Below are 19196 nucleotides of genomic sequence, written 5' to 3'. Positions count from 1 at the left end.
AGAGAAATCTGAGTTGGCTTGAATTCTGTCATCCCAAGTCTCACAGCAACAGAATGTGGCATCAAGTTGATGCTAGAGCCAAGGTCACAAAGTGAGTGAGAAAACCTTCCTGCTGAGATAGAGCAATCAAGAACAAAGCTTCCAGGATCTGGTAACTTCTTAGCAGTCCTACATTGAATGATTGCACTCACTTCCTTAGAGACAACCACTTCCTGCTTTTTCTCCTTCTTCTTCTGAACAGGCTGGTTCAACAGAATTGCACTAACATCCTTGGTAAGCAGTGCTCCTTCTTCAGGGCTCAAACCATTGGACACCATTCTCTTCACATACCGCTTAAGAGGTGGTGAAAGCTTTACTGCATCAATTAAAGGCATCTCAATCATCACCTTGTCCATCATTGCCTTGCATCTAGCTTCTTCCATCTCCTGCTTGGACTTTCTTGGCTTGGGAAAAGGAACCTTAGGCTTGTAGACCCTCTCAACAGCTGGAACCTGAGATTTTGCAGTTTCTGGGTTCGTCTGAGAGGGGTGTCGATCGATACCCAGGTGGTGTCGATCAACACCATCATCTGAAATCGAGAATTTGTCCGATTGCTCTCCCAATTCTGCAGACACAACNTCAAAACTTCAGCATCTTCTGGAATTCTTGTCTTGAAATTCCCATGACTTGCAGCATCCAAAGCTAACTGATACTTCTAGTCACTCCCTCTGAAAAAGATACTCAGCAATTGTACCCTTGAAAAACTATGGTGTGGACAATCCCTTTGATAAGCTTTGAATCTCACCCAAGCTGCCTTGAAAGCTTCATCTGGTCTTTGCTTGAAAGTGGATAGCTTGACTCTCAACTCATCTGACATTGCATCATCATAGAAATGGTTGAGGAAAGCCACTTTGACTTGTTGCCAAGATGTCAAAGATCCAGCTGGCAACTGCTTCAACCACTGAGATGCCTCTCCTGCAAGTGAGTATGGGAAGAGTTTGCAGAATATGAAGTCCTCAGTCACTCCATTAGCCTTGATGCTAGTCACCAGATCCTCAAAATGCTCAATATGGTCCAGAGGCTTCTCATTGGGCAAAGCAGAGAAAGGTCTCTGTCCAACCAGTTGAAACTAAGCAGGCTTCAGCTCAAAATCATTCCTCTGGAATGGTGGAGGAACAATTGCAGACCGGTTCTCATACACAAGATCAGCCCGGTTGTAGTCAGCAATGGTCCTGATCAGGTCCCGGTTTTGGTCCTATCGTCGAACGGGGTTCTGTACGTGGTTGGCAGCTCCACGCACGTCTGCAGGTGGGTGTCGATCGATGCCATCTGGTTGGTGTCGATCGACACCAAGATCCGGATCATCAACGACACCACCTTGCTGGTTCACAACAGCCTGCTCGTTGACAACAGGTTCAGGAATCACGTTTCCTTCTGCATCAAGCTTTTGGCCATGCTCATTGCGCAAGTGGCCCTCTTGATCCCTCAAAACACCAGCCTCATCACGCATCAGAATGATCGTATTAACCATCTTCAGAGATTTAGCTGCTTTTCTGTTCTCAGGCTCAAGTTTTCCCAACTCTGGGTTTGAAAGCTTCAGAATTGGACCAGTCTTGTTGCTCANAATCCAAGCACCGCCAGACAAGCAAGAACTGTTCCTCCATGATGAACCCACATTACATTTAACAAAACCTATTGGGGGCTTACACCATTTGACCTCTAATTTACCCTGTTGGCCACTTTTGGTTTTCGCTGCATATGATGGTAAAGCCTGAACCGCGTGCCATTGCATCGACTTCACTTTCGCCGTCAAAACCAACTTTTGAAGATCTCCCGTTTTCCCTTGGAATACTAATGTATTGCGATGCTTCCAGATCCCCCATAGCAACCATGGTATCCCTATCCGCACCTCTTCCGGTATCGTGTCATCCAGCATTACAGACCACAAATGCTCCCAGTTTTGATCAACATTATAAGAGGAGAATCCACCACTTGGGGCGGGGATATTAGCCAATTGATAAGCTCAATTTAAATCCTAGAGCTACTCTCTCAAATTAAGAGGTCAATGCAGTACTTAGGGGTCGAATTGCACAAGGACTCAAGATCAAGCACAATGGATTATAAAGTTTTGTAAATTACGCTAAACAAGTTAAATTGAATTAAAATAAAGCAATGCAAATATTTAAATAAAAGTGTTGTGAATTCAGAAAATCAGAAAAGTTAAGCCTAGGGAATTTCTCAGGAAATTATGAAATATTAAATCAGATAAATTAATTAAGGTTCAAGCAAATAAGATCAGATCTAGAACTCTAAACTTTTAGTAAAATAATCAGTTCTCATTGCAATTATATTCTAAATTTAAAACAAGAAAATCCAGATCTCTTTGTAAAATTCTAAGTAATAAATCAACCTTAAGAACTGGTTTAGATAAGTTCACAGAATTATTAATTCAAATCTCTTTGTAAGAAACAATTCTGCTCATCAATGGTTTAATCAGGAAAACAATTATATTCTCATATCAATCAATAATCCTAAGATCTAAATCCAGATGACTAATCAAAGATCTAGCATTAAGAACAACCTATGATGAAGATCTTGAAAGATTAAGAACCCTAAAAATCTCAGATCTAATAAATCATAAAAACCCTATGAAAAACCCTAAACCTAACAGGCAAATTACTCAGACATGTTAAATAAAGCACAAATCATAATTCTGAATAACATGCAATAGATATTAAAAGTAAAGAAAGAGTTTAGAAATTCTTCTCTCAATGAAGTTCAGATCTCTCCCAAAAAGCTCTCAATATCTCTCTCTCAAAAACTGCTAGAAAATAACTTAAGCGTTTTGAAAACCTAAAAACTATATATATATATATATGTCCTAAAACACGTCAGGGACTTATGTTGCAATTTTGGAAGACTTTGGGCAACTTTTGTAAAACTTCCAATTTTGGCTCTCTCGTCGGTTTGGACTGGGTGTCGATCGATGCTAAGGCAGTGTCGATCGATGCTCATGCTTTGATCCGAGATTTATGCTCCAAAACGATCCAAATTGCTCCATTTTGCTCCTTTCATGCTAAAAACCTGTAAAGATTCAAAAACAATCTAGAAACAAATGAAAAGACACTAAAAGACTCCTTATATCATGGTTAAAAACCACAAAAACCATGATATATCACCAATGCGAAGGCCTGTCTAGCCACAGGGCATTCAAACAACAGATGACATATTGTCTCTGTATGACAACCACAACTCTGACACCGTAAGGCATCTCCACACCCACGTGATGCTAAATGATCCGTAACTGCTAATGCACCCGATAGCATTCGCCACAAAAAGGACTTAATCTTGGGAACTGTTTTCAGCTTCCAAACCTGCGCCTTAAGCTCATTCCGTTTAACCAAATCCTCATCCCTAAGTTCATAAAAGTTCGGTTCATAATGATCTTTTCTTTTTATGGTAGGTTTTGAATTTTTTACATTTTTATTTTCTAAAAATTTAGTAATTTTAGAATTGACATGTATCAACATCTGAATAATATAATTGACACGTGTCAAGATCTTGTTAATTATTAATTTTGATATCAAGATTTATATATAATAAGATTTAGTTTCCGGCTGTTGCATATTTGCTATTGCATATTTGCTATTTTCATTTCAAACTCACCCAGCGTGAGATATTATCTAGTTTTCAGCGTGGGACCCACCCTAGGTTGCAATAAATGAAAAAAAAGAAGCCACTCTTCATCTCAATAATGGACTGTGTGGGCGAACGCAATGGTCTTTGATCAGGATCAGGATCAGGATCAGGATAGGATTCAATTCGAACTTGGATCTTGACATGTTGGTGAATTTTGAGCCAAAGAATAAATAATAAAGAAATGGTACACTGAGACAGGAAGAGTCTTACACCTTCAACGGTTTATTATTAATTTATTTTACTTAATTAAGTTCACAAGGACAAGGATGGAGAATTGGATTCCAGATGCGAAGAATAGTAAAGAAATAGTATACTGAGACAGGAAGAATCATAAACCTTTAACGTGTTATTATTTTACTTAAACTCAATCTGGTCAACTCGGAAACTGATAAGCTTTTGTATAGTAAAACTATGACTTTTTTTGCTTATCCAATACAAATACCAAATTGATTGATCAAAACTCTCAGATTACAGAAATGAGAATGAAAAAACAAATAAAAAGTGAGATCAGAATCCTCAGCACACCTTCATTCTTCTCTCCCCACAGTAGTCTCATGTCGACTAACGCTCCACTTGATTCATCATACTTCTTTATTCTTCATGAACTCTCTTATATATAGTTTAAACAACCTTCTATGTAGATTCTTCTTAGCCTCCTAAGCCACTTGTTTCATCTCTCACGTGTGAAGTTTGTTGCACATGATCCCAAATAAATTTAGCCCTCCTCACACGTGTGACTTTCTCATTTACAATTGAGTCCCTGCATCTTATTAGAACCAATCCCTTTTAAAGTCTGTTTTGTTGCCTGAAAATGAAAAAAAAAAAAAAAAAAATCCGGTTGTTAATGAGAAGGAACATGTCTAAAGCATCAAAACTGAAGTTGCTTCTTCTGCTTCAACTACTCCTCTTGACTCAACATGAAGTTGATTCAGCCTCTGTTGTTAGCTATCTTCCTGGTTTCGAAGGTCTTCTTCCATTCCACCTTGAAACTGGGTTTGTTTTTCTTTCCTCTACATTTTCTTCGATTTTCGTAAACTACTAGTAACGACAACAACAAGACTTTTACCAAAAAAAAAAACAAGACAACAACCCTTGTGAGTTTTAAATCTTTGAAATGTATCTTTACTGTGAAAAGGTACATTGGTGTTGGTGAGGAAGAGAACGTTCAGCTTTACTACTACTTCATCAAATCAGAGAACAATCCTGAAGAAGACCCTGTTATTTTTTGGTTAACTGGTGGACCAGCTTGCTCTGTTCTCTCCGCTCTTGCTTTCGAGATCGGTGATTTTTCCAAGAAAAGCAAAAAGAACTACAAAGATTTGATGACCTTTTTTTTTTTAATTTGATGTCTCTAAATCGATTCTTGTATATATATTTTTTTTTTTGCAGGGCCGTTGACTTTTAAAATTGAGGGTTACAATGGAGGTTTGCCTTCTCTTGTCTCCACTTCATATTCTTGGACAAAGGTGAAATTTCTTACAATGTAACCATCAATCAAAACAGAGTTAGGCTTGTGTTGTTTGTTTTATCGGTTTTTTCAAGAGATTTGTTGATTTTTTCAGGAAGCTAGCATAATATTCTTGGATCAGCCTGCTGGGGCTGGCTTCTCCTACTCAACAAATCCACTTGCTCAGCCTAGTGACACAGGAGAAGCAAAACATGCCTATGAGTTTCTTCAAAAGGTCCTTGTTACTTTTTCTTGAAAGCATTTTCAGAGTGTTTGTTGAGAATTATGTATTTAGCTAGTATATATATATGTAGCATAGTGTTTTTGAAATTACTGGTGTGTTGGTGGTGCAGTGGCTAGTTGAGAATCCAGAGTTTGTCTCAAATCATCTCTATGTCGGCGGAGATTCTTACGTGCTTAGCCACTTTATTACATTTTTACACCTTTACCTTTAAGCAGGAAATGAACATGGCTATAACCCTCGTATAAATCTCAAGGTTCATCAATATGATCTACACTCATATGTTGTTCATCATGACTTAATATATAAGATGGATATATCTTGTTTAAAAACCATCATTTCTATCAACAGGGTTATCTCCTTGGGAACCCTGAAACAGATCATGATAGTGATATTAACTACAGGATTCCATATGCTCATGGAATGGGATTTATATCTGATGAACTATATGAGGTATATATAGAGGTCTTAATCTTATCGAGCTCTTCTCCACGAAAACCAAGTATCTTTTAGTATTGAAGTGATCAATTTTAGACTCTTGTTTTTAGTCACTTAAGAGAACCTGCCAAGGAAATTATGTGAAAGTGGATCCTACTAATACGCAATGCTTCAAGTTGGTGGAGGACTACCAAAAGGTAAACACAAGTTTACTGTAACACTGTGAATAGCTAATTAAGTATATCATAAAGGGAATAACAAAAGACTAATTGTGAGACTTTTTGGCTGATATGATGATGAAAGTGTGTTTCAAGGATAAATGAGGGATTCATTTCCATACCCTTATGTGATTTGGCATCACCAAATCCTTATTCTGGAGAACATAATGGACGAAGCTATCTTAAGACACTTGTTCAGTCAGATCTTTCTCTTCCGACTCCAGATTGCTATGTAAGCAAACCCAAAAAAAAAAAGTCCATTGATCTTGCTTTAATTTAGTCATAAAAATGGAAATCATCTAGTTTTTAAACGATAGAGATGACATGCAGATGTACCGGTATTTGATAGCTGCGTATTGGGCTAATGATGAAGATGTACGCAGAGCACTTCATGTAGTGAAAGTATGTCATAATATATTACATAACATGTCCATCTGTCTCTTACGTGCTAATAAAGCAACTAAGAATAAAAGAAAATGACATCTCTGCAGGGAACTGTAGGGAAATGGAGGAGATGCGATTGGGATTTACCTTATGAGGAAGACATACAGAGCAGTTTACCGTACCATCGAAACAATAGCATCAAAGGGGATTATAGGTCATTGGTTTATAGCGGTGACACGACTTGATGGTGCCTTTTCTTGGAACTAGAGCTGTCAAAATGGGCGTCCACGTCCATTTTGACCCGTCCAATATTGTCCACTTTTATTTTGGACAAATAGGTGTCCGTGTCCATTAACGTCCGGTCCATTAACGACCATGCCCACTTATGCCCATTTTTTTATGGGCTTTCCATGGGTATCCATTGGACAAAAATATAACAGATTTTGTAAAATGAGAAAAAATTGAATAATTAGCTTAGAACATAAACATAAAACATAAAAAATGGATCCAAAAGCAATGATAAACATCCAAACACAATGATAAACATCCAAACACAATGATAAACATCCAAAACACAATGATAAACATCCAAAACACAATGATAAACATCCAAACACAATGATCAACATCCAAAAGCAATAAAGCAAACACAATGACACACATATTTCAAACTCCTTCTCCTTGTCCTTCTTTGCCTTCTTCGAATGGATCAATGAGCTTACCTTGTCTACCACCAATGAGCTTAACTTGCACACCCTTCTCCACCAATGAGCTTAACTTGCACACACTTCTCTTCTTCTGCAGAAAACAACAGAGCACACACATGAATTAGAAAAAAGTCGAACATATTTCACTTAAGAAACCTAAATCTCAAATGGGTATCTCGCAAAATCGAAAGAAAAGAAGAGAAGGAAGGAAGAAACCTAAATCTAAAATGGGTATCTCGCAAAATCGAAAGAGAAGAAGAGAAGGAAGGAAGAAACCTAAATCTAAACCTAAACGGCTAAACCTAGATCTCAAAATCGAAAGAGAAGAAGAGAAGCAGATGGGTCTTTCAAAGACTACAAAGTTCTTAGTTTCGTACCTGAATTCGACGGAGATTGAAGGGAAGACGATGGTATCGCCGGAGAAATCGCCAGAGAAAATCGCCGACAAAGTTAGAAGAAAATGAGAAATGAAATGTGTTTTACGATTTCCCCAAATCAATTTTGACCTAGAATTGTTTGTCCAATGGGCCGCCCAATGTCCAGGTTGTCCACGCCCATTTTGTCCGTGGGCTTTGTTGTCCAAACCCACATAAGTCCGTTTCAATTATGGGCTTGTCCATGCCCGGTCCATAATGAATTGGACATGGTCTGCCCATGGACAGCCCGCCCATTTTGACAGCTCTACTTGGAACTAAAGCTTGGATTAAATCACTAAACTACTCTATAACTGACGATTGGAGACCTTGGCTTGTTAACAATCAAGTTATTGGATTTACAAGGACTTACGCCAACAATATGACATTTGCCACTATCAAAGCAAGTCTCTTATTTCTTTTGAAGTTCTCGTCAAAATTAATTTGTCGTTACATTTAAAAAAAAAAAAATAATAATAATAATAATAATTGTTTCTTTTCAATTTTGTAGGGAGGAGGACACACGACAGAGTATAAACCGGAGGAAAGCTTTATGATGTTCCAAAAGTGGATAACTGGCCAACCTCTCTAAATACTTCAGTTGGCTTGGAAAGAACCTACATTGATATTTCCTACGGCGTTTTTAGAAAAGATAAGGTGTATTCAACTAAATTGGTTTGATTTGGATGGAGTTTTTATCTGTTTTAAAATGATTTTGGGTGAATAAACATATTATTTTGAATATCGTTTTAGACTATGAAATTTAATTTGGATCTTTTTAGCATTTTTGTAAAAAACTATTTACATACACCTTGAAATCATTAGAGAAATCAATACCTAGACATCATCACTTTAGTAAAAGACTCCATTCAAATCTTTTAAAATTGTAAAGCATAAATTATAAAAATCCAGCAAATGCTTAAAGTAAAATATTAAAAAGCACTATTGAGATCTCAACCCATGTGTTGTGGAGGAATTGATTGTTTGGGCTCAGCACCACGTAGTGTACCAATCCAAGCCGGTGGCTGCATCCCGGTCTGATCATAAACCGTATCAAGAATCGGTGGCAACATCTTGTACAGTCCAGCAATATCATTCATAGCATTACCATTACCATTACCACCACCACTCATCCCCTGATCAGCACCACCATGGTTCCAGACACTGATTTTAGGCTGCAAGTCTCTGATTGCAACCGCGTTGGTCTTGGCGATATCCTGGTAAACGCCATTGTTGATCATCAAGAAGTCTCTCATGGCAGAGTAATCATTTCCAACTGCGTCTAAGAGGGTCCTTAGATAAGTCCCTTGAGCATTGGCCATGACGACAAGTCCCTCTGCATCTCTCTGTTTTGAATAGAAGGCTGCATCAGCTGCTGCTTTCGTCGCCTCCGCTTGCTTCTCCTTCTCGTAAAGAACAGCTTCCGCAGATATAGTTTTTAGTCATTACCATTATTCCATTTTTTCCCTTTCAGTTTCGTTTATACTTCTGGTCTTACAGTTTGAACTATGGAATTAAGTATAATTTCTTAAAAAAAAAAAAAAAGAACCCAACATGGTTCCAACCGGTGAACTATATCTGCACTCAATTGCTCTACCACGTAGCTATGGACCCAATTTGGTATAAATTGTCAAATAAACGTTAAAACTGTTTCGTAAATTATTTTCAAGTGAATGAAATATTCTTGTAAATTTTAAAATAATGATACAGTATATAGTAAGCTCACGGAAAAAACGAATATCGTTAAAGGTCTTTAACAAATGAGAAAATATACTCTTTTCGCTTTTGGGCTTTAATACATCTTTAAACAAATTGCTGCGTCACTTTTACCCCTTTAACTTTTATAGAAAATTTTGGGATTTTAAATGAAAATGATTGTTATCACTTTCACAAAAGTAGATCAATTCAAAGGTTATATTTTGGTCCAATTAATGATTGAGAGAAATAATGAAATATGCATATATCATACATTCATACCAAAGGCATCCGAACATAAAAAAAACAATTAAGACTGTAAAATAACGTTAAATAATCCTATTAAAAATACAAATAAGAAATTTATAATACTGAATCCTTATATTAGCAAACAAAAATTAAAAAAAAAAAACAAAACTAAGATAATTAAATTTTCAAAATAAAATAGTGATAAACGCTCACAACTAGTTCTTTTTCCAAGACAACAACGTTAAAAGGAGTTTTTGTCCTAAGAAAGACCCAACATTTCTTTGTACCTAAAAATGGTTTGAGTAATCAAATGAAGCGGTTTGGTCATATTTATAATTTGTCCATGTTTGCTGATCAATAATGTACTGGTCCACATTAAAATAAGAAGAGCTCGCCGGAAATTTCACGTGGCTGTTTGCCGTGTTGACCGGAATATTGTAGTTGGGAAAGTACTCGGAAGCAACCTCCTGAATCTGAAGATAATCCTATCATTATAGATCACAAAACCAAAAACACAAATCAGCCCACTATATATTGCATGCGTATTAGTATTTAGTGTATACAAAACTATTTTGGTTTAGATAATAGATGGTACCTTAGACGAATCAAGGATGAAATCAGGAGAAACCCAAATGCTAGAAGAGTCGTTTGTAGTAGCAGAAGGCTTGAACGATTGAAACTGTGACGCTTCATCGCGACAAGGAGAAGTTGCGAGGCTAGAGTAACCCGAACCAATATCTTGTTCACTTTTATTTTTCAAACTTTTTGAATTGGTCTTGAGTTCATTCTTCTTAGTTACGCGACATATCACAAAAGGTCCCTGAAAGTCAAACATATATATGGTTTTGTAGGTTTCTTTCCATTAATTAATTGAAATGAGAAAATTATGAGTTGGATAAACAAGAAAAAAAAAAACTATAATATCTTACCTTGCAATTTAGTGATTTTTGTGAAAGATCATCATCGCATAAACGATATTCATGCATAAACCAATTAGTTCTCTCTCCTAATGGGGCACGACCTTCATAGAAAACTAAGGTCTTCCGGTATCCAATTATAACACATGAGGATTTACAAGTTATTTTCCGANATTTAGTGTATACAAAACTATTTTGGTTTAGATAATAGATGGTACCTTAGACGAATCAAGGATGAAATCAGGAGAAACCCAAATGCTAGAAGAGTCGTTTGTAGTAGCAGAAGGCTTGAACGATTGAAACTGTGACGCTTCATCGCGACAAGGAGAAGTTGCGAGGCTAGAGTAACCCGAACCAATATCTTGTTCACTTTTATTTTTCAAACTTTTTGAATTGGTCTTGAGTTCATTCTTCTTAGTTACGCGACATATCACAAAAGGTCCCTGAAAGTCAAACATATATATGGTTTTGTAGGTTTCTTTCCATTAATTAATTGAAATGAGAAAATTATGAGTTGGGTAAACAAGAAAAAAAAAAACTATAATATCTTACCTTGCAATTTAGTGATTTTTGTGAAAGATCATCATCGCATAAACGATATTCATGCATAAACCAATTAGTTCTCTCTCCTAATGGGGCACGACCTTCATAGAAAACTAAGGTCTTCCGGTATCCAATTATAACACATGAGGATTTACAAGTTATTTTCCGATCTTTACCGGTTGCTTTCCAATAACCCGCCTTTGTAGCTCTATTGGTTCGAGAACCGTTTGGATACTTTTTGTCTTTTGGGCAGAAAAAAAACCATTCCAAATCCCTATTGGGAAGAAATGATTTATCTAAAAATAAAACAAAGATAAAAAATTAAACAAGTTATCTAAAACTAAAACATTAAAACATAATTAAATGACTTAAGTTATGGTAATCAAAACATTGTTTTTTTTATCATTATAAGTACCTGGTAACTCCCAAGGATCAAATTTGTATAACTCGATAACAGGAATGACTTCGAGCTCAATCTCAAGGCCTTCTACTTTTCTACTCAAGTAGTAGCCTATGAGCTCTTCGTCAGTTGGATGAAATCTAAATCCCGGAGGTAAAGATGAACTTCCCATTTGCATAATTCACACTTGTTGCTTGCAACACAAGAGAGTTGTCTGGAGGGAGAGCAAATAATTAACTAAGTACCAGGCTAAATCTATCGACTGTTTGGAAAATCCAAAAATAGATACTTTTTTCGACACTCAATTTGTTCTCAAGTATAAGCTGCAACTCACGTTGATTGCATCCTTTTTGTGACAAGATCATTGTCTGAAAGAGATCGTATGATAACAAAACGAAGCAAAAGAAAACAAAATGTTTAACCCCTAAAAAAAAAACAATAGACACCAAATGAAGGTAATAATTTGGAAATAACGAGGAGTAAGCAGAATTGTTGTGGGTCAAAATCTCAGAAAAAGGGTTCTCTGACTTTGAACCGGAGATTTAACTATATAAGAAACAAAAAAAAAGTGATTAGTGAGTAAATTAATTAGGAGAGTGCTTAAGAGAAGAGAAGGTTGGTAGAGTGTTGAATAGTTGTAGGGTGATTGATATTTATAGCACATTGCGAAACTATATCGGTTTAGACTCCCTCTTTTGGGCTTTAAACTCTGGGGATATCTCTATTTTCTGCCGGCTTATGTATTTCTCAATGTAAACTTTCAAGAAGTATCAATAACATCAGATGACAAAAAAAAAAGATTAATTAATAATATGTCAAATATGTTATAGTATCATGAAACAATTTAATATTTAGAGGGGAAAACTATATAATACTATAATTTGTATAGTGCCGTTTAATATTGAGAAGAAAAAAATTACTGAGACACACCGAAAGCGGATAAAGACATTGCTTGTCCTAAAGAGTTCCCAAAATTCCAAAAGAATATGGACCTACCTGGTCTCAAAGCTAATATAGACTTGTTCACACTTCACACATCAAAACTTGTATAATTTATTCAAAGCTTATTTTTCGATATGCTTATGTGCATGTCAATCTTGTATACTGTATATCGTAGAAATGATATAAACCTTAATTCTGTTTCGTTTTTTTTCATTTCTTTGATATAACGGGAAATATTTAGTTTTAGGTAAAAAAAAACTCGGTTCTAATTCTTTTTTTTTTTTTCGTTTTTCATTCTATATTCTAAACTTTTTCTTGACTATTTTGAAGGGATACTGTAAGTAGTTATGTTCGTCCTTGTCAGCATGAGTAAGACAAAATCGCTTTTTATTAGTGTAACCACACTTTCGACTTTTATAAGACAGAGGACTAGAAGAGATAACACAACTTTGACGAAACTTTTTTTTGTTTATTGTTTCCTTTTTACCGGAAATATGTTACTATTGTTTAAGATATAAAGGTATAGTTTAAAGTTAAGTTCCCATCTGTGTATGACCCAATAACTGAAATATTCAAGAAAAACACACAAAAGGAAAATTTTGGGAGGGAGAAAAAAACGAATGACTTCACGAGATGGAAATGTAAGGTTAGTTCTATATGACTATATACACGATAGCTAGAATATTCCCCGATACTTTAGGAACGGTCACCATGACCCCTAACAGTATATTAAAGAGAACACAATCGAGAAAAGAGAAAACGAAGAAGACAAAGGCAACAAAAATGAAGAAAAAGGGATAAAAGCATGAAAATAACTACGTCATATGGTAGGAAAAACATTAAAGTAAGCCTACGAAATACGAATAACGGATCTTCTATGTTGACTACACTGTATGTCACTATGTAGGAAAAAATATTATTTATATCAAAAAGTACCATATATGTTTGAATATGTTTGGTTACTAATGTCCGGGATTAAATTCATATCAGTAGTCAAATTTGCATTACTCAAAATTTTGCAGTTTCTAAATCCTATATGTACGTAACTAACAAAACTAATAAGATAAATATCATAGATATGATCAAAATACACCAACCCACCACAATGGTCAGCGTGTTCTTGTTTTTGCCAACAAGTGTTATTTTCTAGTCCACGATTCCGACAAAAAGTATATATGTATTTGTTGATCGTCGTCAACTTAGTTAATTTGATTCATTCGTCAAATTAAAACTCATGGAGAAAAGATGGGATAAAGGAAGTGAGTTGCAAAATCATACAAGCAATAGTCAATTTCATATAACAAATAAATGATCTTTTTTTTTTGTTTCGACTACTATATTAAAGGGCAATTGTCATAAATACCAATAAAATAGATTTTTGTTCCAAAAATACCATAATTTAGTTTTTTTTCCCAAAAATACCACAAAAATATATTTTTTTCCAAAAATACTACATAATTAAATTAAAGTTCTAATACTAAAAACTAATTTCTAAATTTTAAATACTAAATCCTACCCCTAAAATTAAATGTGTCAACCCAAACCTAAAAAAAAATAAATTTTACATATTTAAAAATCAATTTTTGTGCTTATGGTAATTTTGGAAAAAAAACTTTTATGGTACTTTTGGAAAAAAAAACTACAATGTGGTATTGTTGAAAAAAAAACTTTTTAAGTGGTATTTAAAGGAATTTTTCTATATTAAATGATAGATGTACACAAATCTGTTAAATCTCTAATACATGCGTACATATGTGTGAGTTTGCGCATGTTTAATTGTGTCAACAGATGTTGGTCATCATGTAGCACATTGTCTTATTTGGATGTGACATATTTGTTTTCCCACATGAGTTAACGTGAAGGATTACATAGCAAATTAGACAAACAGAACAAACAATACAATGTAGTACGTTCTATTATAAATAAATGAAAAGGTACCAAAAAGTAATATTTTACGAGAAAAAAATCGGGACTTTAGATTTTCAGTTTGCAATCAACATTCTGAATTTTGAATTAGGTGTATTAAAATGAAATAAAGCCGTTTGAAGTTGAAATAATTGAGATATAAAATTGTTTTAGCCATTTTTTTAGAACAGAATAAAGATAATAATTTTTACATATTTGGATTACAAAAATATACATATAAAAATGTTATATATATATATATATATATATATATCAAGAAGTATGGGTAATTAATCATCCAAAACATTAAACTATTACATATCCAAAGTTTTTAAGTATCAACGGTTCAGAGAGAACTTAAGAGCAAACCTGATTTTGGCGGCAATTCCAGATATGTGAAATCTCTAAGAAGGTAAGATGGAAACTTTACTTCAATACCTTTGCGGAAGCCATGAACAAGTCTGCTTCTACGGTATCCTGACACCTACTAGCATCCTAGTGAGAGACACATACATGTAGCCACTGACAAAGCCTATTCCTATATCGTGGTTGGACTTCACAACAGCCACAAGCTTATTCATCACTCTAGTAATGGCAATGATGATGATAAGTGTAACCCTATGTATTCTGACCCATCAGAAGTACATCCAACATATATTTCCTGCTAAATTTATTTGAAATAGTGGACATTTGCTCCAACGAGCTGTGCGCAACATTCTATATAAATCTTTTAGGTTTCTAGATACCATTACCATCACTCACAACTCAAGATAAATCGTGTATCAACACTTTATTAGCAGGTTGTGGTTCTTCGCGCTTGAGCCTAGCCCTAGCGTGTTGATGTAATGTAAAGAAAACACAACTTATAATTAATTAAGCCATCAATTTTTAACAAAAGTCAATTTGAGAAAATTTGTAAAAAAAAAAAAACTGGAACTCAAAATCATATGGCAAGTTTCTCAGATATATTACAAGCTCTTTATAATCATATCTTACATTCATATTTAAGATTCGTAAAGTATGGAAGTGCACATATCGTACCATTTTTAAGTTGTATAAGATACTACTATGTCGACAGGTTGTGACAAATCTACATTTACTTTCGTATAATACACTTGTCTTTTCAGTTTCATATATAAATCTTTAGTGGTGGATCTTGTAAAATATTTAGTATGTGGCAAAATTTATTTATTATTTTTTCTCTCAAAATTATTACACCTACGAAAATATAATTTTTTTCTTACAACCCATGTAGGTGTATAATGTATATAGATATATAATTTTCAATTCATTTCCATAAAAAAATTAACCCAATAATGCTGAAGTAGTCTAATTAAACCAATACATATATAGATCAGGGCGTCACCTTCAGGGCAACCAATAATGCTGAAATAGTCTAATTAAACATTAATACAAAGTTATATATAAGTATGTATTAGGAGTATCCCCTTCTCCATATATGTCTATTTACATATACTGTAGAAATTTCATTTCTAATTAATAATCTAGGGTTTGCTTATAACAATTTAAATCTACTGCATTAATTTTGTTTTTATTACAATAGGATGCTTCATGAAAACTGGAGACTTTTTACGTACTAATGGGCTATATTAAATATTACTCGGCCATAATAATTTCCAAACTAACTATAATTATTATGACAAGTGAGGTAAATGAGCTTGAAGATGCTGCACCAAATCTTTTTAATTGAAGAAGGCATGACGACGTAAGAAATTGATGAACACAGTATGTCACCTTTAAGAGTTACCCTTCGGTCAATCTTGCTAAATGGTGTTGTGGATTATATAGTTTTTATCCAAGAAACTTGCTTCGATCAGGTACATTAAGAAACTTGTATGTCCACGCTTGGTTAGCAGGTTTTGGTTGTCTAGTCATATGTGAAACTTTTCGAATAGCTCTACAACATTTTTTGTTTTACCAGCTATACAAAATAGCAGAAAACGATTTAAAATAATATATTAGATATAAATATGTGTCTCTAGCTTATTATACCCATTCAAATCAAATGAACACAAAATAGATTCAGTTTCTAGAAAGGACCCATAAAAATATTTGGAACTTTCTTTTTTCTCTCTGTTTCTTCCGTTTTAACAACGCCAACTGTTCTGTTGTTGTCGCTTAGCTTCAAACGCAGCACCATCGTTAAGCATATCATTAGCATCGGTCTCCATTCCAAGCTTTGAAAGAGCTAAAGCTTGCAGATAAAACGCAGTAGGCCACTCCGGTATGCAAACTTGAGCTTGCATTGCGTCTCTCAGCGCAAGCTCCAGTTGATTCGTCATTAAGTAGGAGCATGCCCGTCTTGCGAAAACCGTCGCAGATGGAACAGACATCATCACCACCAACTGGTAACAGTACAGTTTTACAAGAGTTATATATAGATAAATGCATAAATCAATCACTGGATTTTTTGCTGTTTGTTTGTTTTGTTTTGTTTTATATTACCTTTGAGTAACATTCAATAGCGATCTTGAAGTCCTTGTCTCTGAAAGCAACGTCTCCAAATTTCTTTGTGTTGAGCATCTCCTGCACTGGTTGTGTCCATTCTTGAAATGAAAGCTGTGGAAACAGATTCGGACAGATCAGAGAGAATAAGGACGGACATGGAAACCAGTTAACTAAAAAACTCGGTAAACATTGTCTGGTACCTCGTTCTCCGCTCCTTCATCGTCTCTGTAACCGGCTTTAAGCAAAAACTCATGAACAGCCGCAAGATCCATTCTGGAACAAGCCTTTCCAAGAGGAGAAAGCAGAGTTGGTAGTATAACTCTATTCTTAGGCAAACCCATCAAGACATGAGAAGCAACCTAACACACAAACAAAACGAAACAAAACTTACTAATCTGCTATGAAAAGAAACTGAGTATTGTTATTTGATTCTTGAAACCTCTTTCTGCTTTTGTAGTGGTGCCACTGAAGAGAGAAGAAATTTGGTATCAGGACGATCTTTTGCCTCAGACTGAAGACATTTTGATGCAAGATCAACAAGTTTAGTTGCGTCTTCGTTTTCATATTGCCCTTCAAGTGATGAATCCATTAGTAGCAACACATTTTTCCCTCTTATTATGTCAAGAGCCTGGTATTAAACACTCATCACTTATTTCAGATTGACAAAAACCAAATAGAGTGAATTGAAATTACAAAAGTTGGAAGGACATTACATGACTCGGTGGAATGTGTTTGCCACTCAAAAGATCTATAAGAATGGTTCCATAACTGTATATTACACTTTCAGGAATGACTCTACCTACAAAAAGAGAAAGAACTCTCGTTAGATTCAACAAAATCAGACACAAAAGATAAGTTATGATTAAATATGTTCCTGAAGTAAGTTTGATTACCTGTCCGTAAAAACTCGGGTGGCGTATAAGCTAAGTTGGTACTGTAGCTTGTACCGTCTCTACTATTCTTCATAAGACCAAAAGTTGATAGACGAGGATCACCTTCCTCGTCAAACAGGATTCTGTATGCATTTAAATCATAATAAAGCTTTCTGTTTTCGATGTTGCAATAATCAAGTGCTTGTGCGATAAAATCTGCAACTCGAACACGCATTTCCCAAGGAAATGGCTGTTTTTCCCCTACACGAAACACACAAAGAGAGAGCATCAAGTCTCTAGATATGATCCAAAAGGAAGAACTAAGACGAAAAGATTAACGAAACTCTTACAGTGAAAAAGATGCTTTGAGAGTGTATCATTAGGCATATACTCAGCTACCAACAATCTCTCATCTCCTTCAGCACAACAACCAATCAGATTAACCAATCTTTTGAATCTAAGTTTACCAACACCAGTCGCCTCCGCCTGATTCACAAGTCAATCATTGGTCAACACCAAACCAAGTTATTCCATAATTTGTTATCAGACAAGAGAACAGACGAAAGAAAGTTCCAAAGCATCTTTGTTATCTCATTCAAATAATGACCCTTAAAGACTATACCTTTACTAAGCTATGTGCAACAACAAAAAGCTAAAAGAGAGAATCTAATAAAACTATATAGTCTATAAAATTTGGTCAGAATCCTGGGATAAAGTAGCTTTTGCAACCTAAAGTTACCTACTTTATCTTCATATCAACAGCTACCAGACACAAATTAGCAGATTCTCTGGTCAAGATAGACACTAACTACTAATATCTTATTCCCTTCTACAACTAAACAAACCATTTTCAATCCTTTGACTGGTCACTGCTGAGCAATGAATAACTGAACATAAAAATAAGAATCTCAATTTTGAATTTCAACCATTCTTACCACAAACTGCTGAGCATCAGGCCAGGACTGTTTAGAGAATCGCTTGATGGCGACGAGACGATTGCCTTCAAGCTTTCCTCTGTAAACCACATTGAGACCTCTCTCTCCACCTTCAGATACAATGCAGCTGGGACTAAACCCGTTCGTTACTTTCTTCAATTCACTTAGATCAAACTCTTTGAAAACTGGAACTTGATTCTCCTGATCTACTTGTTCCTCATTAACTGCAACACAAGAACAGCTCACACTCACATAACAGAACTGTAAGAGACAACAAAAAGGCATCAACTTGCTACCTTAGGGGGAAACTAATGGAGTTAAGTTCCATAAAGGTTTAATCTTTCCACTTGCTAATCAACCATAAACCCACCAAGGAATCAAACATGATTTGTCGAAAGGAAGAATCAAATCTATACACAAACTATCAAAAACTGGGCGAAACTAAAACATTATGATAGATAGAAAACTTGAAGAGCAAACCTGATTCTGGTTTGTTTGGAACTGATGGATCATCAGGAGAAGGAAGATGAGCAGTTTTCGAATGCAAACAACCCATTCTCTATCTTTCTCTCTCTATCTCACATCAAAAGAAACAAAATAAGTTGATAACCGGCGAATTAGAGAGAAGATTCTGCGTCGTCTCTCCCTCGGAGTGAGTTAGGATTTTGATTTGGCTTTTTGGCTTTTGGTCTATGTAAAGAAGATGAAGAGGCAGTAGAAGGATATAAAATCTTCCCACAAAG

General features: G+C 35.2%; 2 protein-coding genes and 1 pseudogene across 2 annotated transcripts; 1 reads left to right on the top strand and 2 right to left on the bottom strand.

Moving 5' to 3' along the window:
- Positions 3933-8260, top strand: LOC104731747 (annotated as a pseudogene).
- Positions 9618-11912, bottom strand: LOC104731746 (NAC domain-containing protein 86-like). Its single transcript, XM_019233870.1, has 4 exons — positions 11346-11912; positions 10940-11226; positions 10606-10830; positions 9618-9955 (listed from the first exon to the last, which is right to left on the bottom strand). The coding sequence occupies exons 1-4, from the start codon at positions 11506-11508 to the stop codon at positions 9758-9760; spliced, it is 873 nt and encodes a 290-aa protein (XP_019089415.1). The 5' UTR covers positions 11509-11912; the 3' UTR covers positions 9618-9757.
- Positions 16130-19196, bottom strand: LOC104731745 (probable serine/threonine-protein kinase At4g35230). The gene is made up of 9 exons (XM_010451226.2): positions 18934-19196; positions 18454-18677; positions 17869-18004; positions 17540-17779; positions 17360-17445; positions 17086-17274; positions 16847-17005; positions 16644-16757; positions 16130-16543 (listed from the first exon to the last, which is right to left on the bottom strand). Exons 1-9 carry the CDS (start codon positions 19007-19009, stop codon positions 16286-16288), a joined length of 1482 nt encoding a protein of 493 aa, XP_010449528.1. The 5' UTR covers positions 19010-19196; the 3' UTR covers positions 16130-16285.

The sequence above is a fragment of the Camelina sativa genome, chromosome 12 (assembly GCF_000633955.1).
Source record: "Camelina sativa cultivar DH55 chromosome 12, Cs, whole genome shotgun sequence".
Taxonomy (NCBI): domain Eukaryota; kingdom Viridiplantae; phylum Streptophyta; class Magnoliopsida; order Brassicales; family Brassicaceae; genus Camelina; species Camelina sativa.
The sequence above is the reverse complement of the archived record's forward strand: the minus strand, read 5'-3'. Positions and strand labels throughout refer to the sequence as shown.

Bases quoted from the DNA above. Each gene is read 5' to 3' on its own strand.
- LOC104731746 (XM_019233870.1), bottom strand. From the start codon at position 11,508: ATGCAAATGGGAAGTTCATCTTTACCTCCGGGATTTAGATTTCATCCA. The intron at 11,227-11,345 runs GTACTTATAATG...TTTTATTTTTAG, and splicing joins TGATCCTTGGGAGTTACCAG to ATAAATCATTTCTTCCCAAT. The intron at 10,831-10,939 runs GTAAGATATTAT...TTTGACTTTCAG, and splicing joins AAAAATCACTAAATTGCAAG to GGACCTTTTGTGATATGTCG.
- LOC104731745 (XM_010451226.2), bottom strand. From the start codon at position 19,009: ATGGGTTGTTTGCATTCGAAAACTGCTCATCTTCCTTCTCCTGATGAT. The intron at 16,758-16,846 runs GTACCAGACAAT...CTGTTTCCACAG, and splicing joins ATGAAGGAGCGGAGAACGAG to CTTTCATTTCAAGAATGGAC. The intron at 16,544-16,643 runs GTAATATAAAAC...TACTGTTACCAG, and splicing joins CTATTGAATGTTACTCAAAG to TTGGTGGTGATGATGTCTGT.